The sequence below is a fragment of the Gekko japonicus genome, unplaced genomic scaffold (assembly GCF_001447785.1).
Source record: "Gekko japonicus isolate JY-2015 unplaced genomic scaffold, Gekko_japonicus_V1.1 scaffold1167, whole genome shotgun sequence".
In the NCBI taxonomy this organism is placed as follows: Eukaryota; Metazoa; Chordata; class Lepidosauria; order Squamata; family Gekkonidae; genus Gekko; species Gekko japonicus.
Window position 1 is genome coordinate 117336 of NW_015165272.1, and position 8694 is coordinate 126029.

General features: G+C 43.1%; 1 protein-coding gene across 1 annotated transcript in view; it reads left to right on the forward strand.

Annotated features, from left to right (window-relative positions):
* Window positions 1–8694, forward strand: part of NEB (nebulin) — a 242927-nt gene that overhangs the window by 94684 nt on the left and 139549 nt on the right. The window contains exons 54-61 of the mRNA XM_015410229.1: window positions 300–503; window positions 1287–1391; window positions 1495–1602; window positions 2607–2918; window positions 3742–3945; window positions 4875–4979; window positions 5076–5183; window positions 6676–6987. Coding sequence (XP_015265715.1) covers window positions 300–503; window positions 1287–1391; window positions 1495–1602; window positions 2607–2918; window positions 3742–3945; window positions 4875–4979; window positions 5076–5183; window positions 6676–6987 — 1458 coding nt within the window. The remainder of the gene's footprint in view (window positions 1–299; window positions 504–1286; window positions 1392–1494; window positions 1603–2606; window positions 2919–3741; window positions 3946–4874; window positions 4980–5075; window positions 5184–6675; window positions 6988–8694) is intronic.

Sequence of the window (8694 nt, forward strand, 5' to 3'; positions counted from 1 at the left end):
CCACCTGGTTTCCTTTATAGCTGCTCTCTTTATCACTATACTTTTCAATCATTATGTCTGCTACTCTTCTGGATCTTGTCTTGTAGTGTTAGCCTTGGAGAAGGTCCTAGTTTTTGTTTTAAAGTCTATCTAATTCTGTCATAAGCACAATCAAGCTAAATTGTAGTGGTATCTAAAGCAGAGAGCAGTAGAAATCAACAGATGCCAATCGGAGTGCTATGAAATTATAGAGCAGAAAGTGAATTTCTTTCTCTATTATAATACAGAATGGATCTCAAATCTGTTTTCTTCTGAACTAGAATGCATATAAAGCTGATCTTCAGTGGCTTCAAGGAACTGGATGGAATGCATATGGATCTTTAGAATCAGAAAAGAACAAGAAAGCTTCAGAGATTCTGAGTGAGAAGAAATATCGTCAGCCCCCTGACACTGTTAAATTCACAAGTATTGCTGATTCAATGGAGGTGGTTTTGGCAAAAGAAAATGCCAAGCATAGAAGTGATGTGAGTTTTTTGTTTAACTTCCACTGGGAAGGAGGGTCCATGCATGAATGAGGTGCACAGAAAATGGAAATGAGAATGTGGCACATGATCAAATGATGCTCATATGGTTAATTTTTTAGTTTAAGACCCGTGTACTTTTATTTGAGAGTAGGTCTCATTGAACTCAACAGAACTTACTTCTAGGTAAATATATGTAGGATCCAACTACAGGATAATTAAATGTAATTTTTCTTCTAGGAATCTGATGCAAAAATGCACCTCTGTTAAGAAGCATAAACATTTGTTTAGAAAAAATGTTGGCTTGCTGTAGGATGGGTTCTGTTGATCTCTATAAACATCTGGAAAGGAGAGTCCCCAGACAGAATAAGATGAATACGTTGTAGTGATTAGAGTTTTGGGACATCCAGGCTCAAATTCCCATGTTGCCGTGAAATTCATTGGATGAGCTTGAGACAGTTACTGCTTTTTACCTTAATCTGTTCTCAGGATTTTTGTGAGAATAAAGTGGAGGAAGGAAAATGTATGCTGTCCTGAGCTGTTGGAAGAGGGGTGACATTTCATTCTGTTGGTTATTTCAGGTGGCTTGTTAAATAGTGGGTTTAACACGGCAAATTTAGTCTGTTGCCTTCATACAGCAGCCATAAAAGACAAGAAGTATTTTCTTTAACTGTGTTATATTTTGCCCAGCATTTCACATTAGCTAATATTTCGTTGTAATCAGATGAGAACTTTGGTGTTGCATATGCTTATTCTCATTGACCCATAATAATTCTCTTTTGCTAGAAACTTTACCGAGAAGCTTGGGACAAGGACAAGACTCAGATTCACATCATGCCTGACACTCCCGAAATTATTTTGGCCAGAGCCAACTTACTTAATACAAGTGATGTAAGATTAACACTGGGTTGTGTGAATTTTTTTTAGTTGTATTGAACTCTTTTTTCCTGCTGGGCTATAACTGTTACTAAAGTTCCAGTTTTTCTCTTTATAGAAACTCTACAAGCTAGGGTTAGAAGAACTGAAGAAGAAAGGCTACAACCTTCCTATTGATGCCATAACAATCAAGGCAGCAAAAGCATCTCGGGAGATTGCCAGTGAAGTAAGGGTTTCATTTACGTCTTTACAACAATTTTTAACACTATACACAGAAAAATGTGTAGAGGACAAAAATAACATCAAAAGAGATAATTAGCTCAGCTGTCATTATTTTACTAAATGTAGTCTTTCTGAATATTATGTGAATAGCAAGACTTTCAAGCTTATGTCTTCTTGTGGTTTGATCTTATTCCTAAATAACGCCAATGGCTGCTGATTTTGGATAAATAAATTTTACAAAAGTCTTTTCTTTCTCATAGTTGTTGAGAAGTCATCAGTTTATCCTTCAACATTACATGCTAACATTTCTTGTGTCACACTGACTGTAAGCAGAGTTTTCTGAGTTCATTTTTTTGCCATGTTCTTATCAAATTATCGGTGGCTTCTGCCAGCAGGTGGAAGCTTCATTTTTGTTTGGCATACCTCAAACAACTTGTTATTCACCCTCCTCCCTGTTTTTCCTGTTGCACGTTTATGCATTTTTATTGAAGTATTTTTTAATTTTAAATGCTATTTTTAATGTTCAAATGTTTTAATGTTTTCAGGTTCACCACCTTAGGAATCCTACTTGGATGGAAAGGCAGCATAAAAATGTTTTAAATCAATAAAGGGCTGTGCATCCTATAGCACAGGCCCATAGCCAGGATTTTTAAAGTCAGGGTGCATTTACATTTCTTAGGGGGCATTTACATTTCTTAGGGGGCCCTGGCTAATTGAATTAAAGGAATACCCGGCTCCTTCCCTGCACCTGCTTCTGCTTGGGGGCCCTGGGCTGGATGGGAAGTCATGGGGCCTTGCCAGTCAGTCAGGGGGCCTAGCCCCGAGATGCCCCATTGTAGATACAGGCCTGATATAGCATTATCATGACAGGGGAAAGCATTCATGCTATCACCAGGGGACTATGCTCTTGGTATACCAGTGAAATGCATGATAGTCAACAATATTTTTGGCAATTTATTATTTCTTAGTGATACAATAAATGAATGAAGTAACTTTTCTTTTCCATAGTACAAATACAAAGATGGCTATCGCAAGCAGCTTGGCCACCATATTGGAGCTCGTAGCATACAAGATGACCCTAAACTTGTGCACTCAATGAATGTAGCCAAGATGCAGAGTGAGAGGGAATACAAGAAGGACTTTGAGAAATGGAAGACCAAGTACAACAGTCCTGTGGACATGCTTGGGATCTTGCTGGCTAAGAATTGTCAGAAATTAGTCACTGATGTTGATTATCGCAATTACCTGCACCAGTGGACTTGTCTCCCAGACCAGAATGATGTTGTGCATGCCAGGAAAACATACGATCTTCAAAGTGATGTAAGAATCTTTTTTTAAAAACAATTGTGAAAACTTAAGTATATTTTCACTTCTAATTTTTAATTTTCCTTATGATTTTAATCTAGTTTGAAATATTTTGATGGATTCTAGCTGAAGCAAAATTACAATTTTGTATTCAGAAGATCTTGAGGAGCCTACGTTCAGCTCATTCAATTGATTTAAATAGGTTATTATTTCATTAAATTTGTTAAGGATTTTTTTACTCAAGAAATGCTCACTTGCAATCCTTTTCATTGAAATCATTGGGGAAGTCAAAATGTACAGGAGCACTGAGAGCAGTGTTCCCTCTAAGCTGAGTTAGTGTGAGCTAGCTCACAGTTTTTTAGCCTCCGGCTCACACATTTTTGTCGTAGCTCAGGAAGGAGGGCTCCAGAGCAAACTAATTTATGCAGTAGACAAATCGCTCGCTCACAACTTTGATGCCAGTAGCTCACAAAGTAGAGTTTTTGCTCACAAGACTCTGCAGCTTAGAGGGAGCATTGACTGAGAGTGATGGGATCTAGGGTTGGCATCAACATAATTTGAGGTGGGGCAGAAGAAAGCTGTGGTTTCTATAAGTACTGATATACTACTCTATGCACAAGGTCCTTTTCACATTTTTGGTTATATAGGCAGCTTTATCTGAGAGTCTGGTAAGTTATGTAAAGTCTTAGCATCAGTTATGTTTGTTAATCTTGGCTGTTGTTAAGTGTTGTGACACCAATAGCCTTTTTGTAAATGTGGCTTGTAATTAGGAGGGCCAAAGTCTTCACTGCTACTAGAAGGAAATATTTCTACTCTATTTTTAATCTTCATTTTACAGAATATGTACAAAGCAGATCTTGAGTGGCTAAAAGGCATAGGCTGGTCTCCAAGTGGTTCTCTAGAAGCTGAGAAGAATAAGAGAGCCTCTCAGATCTTGAGTGACCATTCGTACAGGCAGCATCCCGACACATTCAAATTTACAAGTCCTATTGATTCCATGCCTATGGCTTTGGCAAAGCATAACTCTGAAATTATGAACCATGTAAGTTCCATTCATTCATTTTCTGTTGCTTACAGAAAACTTCCTTGAAATCAAGACTGTTCCCTACATGTTTAAATTGCTTTTGTTAAGGCTCAAGAATAATTTATACAGCTGTTTTATGTTAGATTTGAGGATTTTAAGTGTGAATAGCTGTTTTTATTCTCCAAAAAAGCTTAATGTATTTTTCAAACGTTTAGTTTAGGCTTTAAATAACACACTGTAAAAATATTACTGGCCTCAAGATTTATGTAACCATATATTCAGTTACCCATTTTTGTTCTTTCTGGAGAACATGTGGAAGGGAGTCCCTAATTTCTGCCAATTCCTTGTTGTCAGCTGCAGCCCCCCCCCACATTCTACTCCATGGGGGAGAAGTTTTTTTAGGGGTAGAAGGGACTGCTGGTTTGATGAGAAATATAGAATTGTCCCAAGTGAGAAGGTGGAGCTTTCCCACATTCCGTTACACTTGGATTTATATCCTATCTTTGCAGAGCTCAAGGCAAGATATATGGGATTTTTCCTTTATTGTTCTTCATACCAGCCCTATGAGGTTGAGAAAAAAGTCAGGTCCATGGTTGGAGACTGGATGTGAATCCAGATCTTACATTTTCAAATCTAATACCTTACCTATTTGACCAAATTCGTTCTCACTGGTAAATGTCCTTGAGTTGTAGTTTTCTGGATTGTGGCCAGTGACCTGTATAGAGAATACTTCATCATGTTAACTGTATTCACTAATTCAAGAACTTCATGGAGCTAATTTCCCTCTTTTTGCCACTGTGGAATGTTCCAGGATGGATTGTAATGTTAAAACAGCCTGGTAGCAGGCAAGCAACATATTTTTTAGAACAATTACTTCAGATATCACAATACATTACATTTTTATGCTACTTCCTTCATTAAATAATGGTTTTTTGTTTATTTTTAAGCGCATGTATGTTGATGCTTGGAACAAGGATAAAACCAGCATCCACATTATGCCAGATACTCCTGAAATTTTACTGTCACAGCAGAACAAAATCAACTTCAGTGAAGTAAGTGAATTTCTTTGTAACTTGTGGCAGAAAGTAAAATTCAGACAGGAGATTTTGTCTCTTTAAATATTAAATTGATGTTTACCATTCTTTTAGAAATTATACAAACTTTCATTGGAAGAGGCCAGGCAGAAGGGCTATGATCTTCGTGTGGATGCAATCCCAATCAAGGCTGCTAAAGCTTCCAGAGATATTGCAAGCGATGTAAGTCATTCTGGTTGTGTGGCTTTATACTGTGTCAACTAAAAAGAGACATTGCTTTCAAAATCTCTTGCTCCATGATCTAAAAGCCTAGAATTTTCTATTGCTCATTTGCAGCATGATTACAATTTTTTTGAGGATTTGTTTGAATGGTGATTCAAAAGCTGCATGAGAGAGAATGTGAGAGAAACTGACCTATGATATCCAGGGGAAAAAGCTTAAGGGGTTTAGGATAGAATGTATTCAGGGCCGGCTCGCTCACTAGACGAACTAGACATTCGCCTAGAGCGCACTGGCCCTTAGGGGCGCCAAACAGCATCTTCCCTCCCCCCCGCCAAAAGCCCCCCTGACCGGATGACTGATGACCGCTGGTGCCGCCGGAGGACGCTGGCCAAGCCTGAGGTGGTGGCGCTGCCGCCCGCCTTGGGGCTTGGAGGTGGCACCAGATGGACCCAGGTGGCAGTGGGGTTAGGTTCGCCCTGTGGCCAGGGCCTGTGATGGGTCCACAGGCGGGCAGCGATGGAGTTGTCGCTGCCGCTGGCACTGAGTAAGCCAGTGTGGCCGGCGGCCTTCTGGTGGCGAGGGAACGGGGCGGCGCTCTCCCCCCCGGGGTCCTCCTTGGTGCCAGCACTCGGCCAGGCAGTGCAACCCAAGGGGGGGGGAGCAAATGGATCCTTCCCAGGGCCGGGCTTCGGGGAGGTGCAAGGAGTAGCCCGGAAAGGACACAGGAAACTGCGAGCTCACTTGGTACCTGCAGGGGGGGGGATCAGTGACCCACTTCGAGCTGGGGACATCGCAGGCCAGCGGTATTTGGGTGAGAGGGCACCAGAGCGGGGGAGAGAGGCAGAGGCCAGCCGGACTGAGATCTGGTCTGGCCCGAAGGAGCTGGGGGAGCAGAGGGGCAGCCCTGACCGGCACGTCTCCCTGAGCCGCAGGCCTCTTGAATGTCGGGGGAAGAAGCAGGTGTGTGTGAGGAGGCACTGGAGCTGCTGAGCTACGGGCTGGTGGGCTGTGCTGGGGCGCACCTTCCGCGTGCCCTATGGGCGCTACTAGTCGGTGCTGCTGTGCAGCTCGTCACCGGCCCGCCTGGCCTAGATGGTGCAGGAGGCGCCCTCCTTCCTGCTGCTACTCCTCCTCATCCTGTGCAGCAATGGCACCCAACTCCATCGCTGGTGGGAGCTACTGGCATTGTGTGTGGGGGGGCGGCACACGGGGGGGGGCGCTAGAAGGGATCCTGCCTAGTGTGCAAAATAAGCTGGGCCTGGCCCTATATTATTGTAGTTAGTTTTTATTTCCTTTTGTCAGGTTTTTCAGGCCAAAGCTGAAGGGGGCAACAATCCGTAGGAGTCCAGAATCATTACTAATATTAGGTATTTGGTAATATTGAGGTAGATTATGTAGCCAATAATATTTTGCTTGCTAAGTTACTTCTTGAAAGTTATCTCTTTCTAAATAAAATGTTATATTTAAAACTAATCATTATCTTTGCTAACAGTACAAATATAAGGAAGGCTATCGGAAGCAGCTTGGTCACCATGTGGGAGCCCGCAGCGTTCAAGATGACCCTAAACTTGTGCACTCAATGAATGTAGCGAAGATGCAGAGTGAGAGGGAATACAAGAAGGACTTTGAGAAATGGAAGACCAAGTATACCACTCCTGTGGATATGCTTGGTGTCTTATTGGCTAAGAACTGTCAGAAACTAGTTAGTGAAGTTGATTACCGCAACTACCTGCACCAGTGGACATGCCTTCCAGACCAAAATGATGTCATCCATGCTAGGAAAGCTTATGAACTACAGAGTGACGTGAGTAGAGATCTGGTTCAACCTCACTGAACAACAGGATTTCTTTGGGAGGTGTAAGATTTGCCCTATTAATATTCCTGTTTTTCTTTTGTTGGTAGAAAGTATTTCCAAGAAGCTATAAAAGGCTTTCAATGGCTCATGAGTCTCACATCTTCCCATTTTAAAGCAAAGTTGGAGGGCTGACAGGAAAAGATACTCAAATACAGCCACTGAATTTGTGAATTACACCAATGTACTCCATTCCATTTCCCTAGACCTACAAAACTCATTTCACAATACATGTATTTGATAAATGCCAGTTAAATCTTGACCCACATTTACAAATTTTATTGTTAATTTTCTGTGATGTTTCAGAGGTCACTAGGGTAGAAAAGTGTTGAGACCAGTGAGATTGTAGGGATTTTCTTTGGGGTGGTGAATAGATTTGATTTGTCTGGAAGATTATTCCAGGTGAGCCGCTGTGATCATAGGCAATGAAAGAAGGACTGAATCTGTAATCCACAGTTTATTTTCACCAAAGAATCTCCATGAAAGTTACTGTTCTAGAGCATGTGGGCTGTGGGTTATAAACTGTGACTAAAGAATTCTTCCCAACATAAAGTAGAGCCATAATCTCTCCCTTATAATAAAAGAGTTTTGGGTGCCAAAGTTCTAAAATGCACCCCTTTAGTGTTAGGCCGAAAAAACTGCCACTCGGAAGACACTGGCTGGGTTCATTGGCTGCTTTGTGCAGTCCCGGCCAGCGTTCCAAGGTCATTTACATATGGAAGCTGATTGGACTACACTCCATTCCACACCTGAAACTCACCCCCCCCCGCAAGGCAGTTGGAATTTTCAGTTGGGAGAGGAGAATGATGTCAGCTGATCCCTAGGCAGAGGCTGTGTGTGTGTGTGTGGGGGGGTTTGTAAAACTTAAGACAGACAGGCAGATAGGGTTGCCAACTCCAGGTTGGAAACTTCCAGGATATTTTAGGGATGAAGCCTGCTGAGGGTGGGATTTGAGGAGGAGGAGGAAGAGGGGGACCTCAGACAGATACAATGCCATGCTGCCCACACTCCAGACAAGCTGTTGCCAGTCTCCAGGTGACAGCTGGAGAGATCTTAAAGCTTTGGTGCTACTTCAAAGTTCCCCAGGAGCCCAAAACAGAGAAGTGTTTTGGAAAATCTTGAGGAATTGTTTGGTGCATTTACGATGGGGCTCCTGGGGAACTATTGTTGCCAATCTTGGCCCAGCAGCCATCAAACCATTCTCTTCAACCCCCTGCTGTGCAGCTGACTTCCCCCTAGGGTTGCCAATCTCCAGGTGGGACCTGGAGATCTCCCACTGCTACAATTGATCTCCAGATGACAGAGATCAGTTCCCCTAGAGAAAATGACTGCTTTAGGAGGGTAGACCCTATGACATTATACCTGCTGAGTCCTTCCGCCCCCCCCCCGCCCAATGCTGCCCTCTACAGAATCCACCCCCCAAACCTCCAGGTATTTCCCTCCGTAGAGCTGGCAACCCTACATTCCCCTCAGTGCCTGTTGGGAGTGGGTGGTGGGGGAGGGGAAGGGAGCAGGCGACCGGTCCTGGAGTGGGGGGGTGGAAACGGACCCGGCAGCCGGAGGCTTGCACCTCCAGTCGCCGGCCCTGGAGTGAGTGGGGTTGGGTGGGGGGAAACGGACCCTGCGGCTGGATGTCGGCCCTGGAGTGGGTGGGGGTGG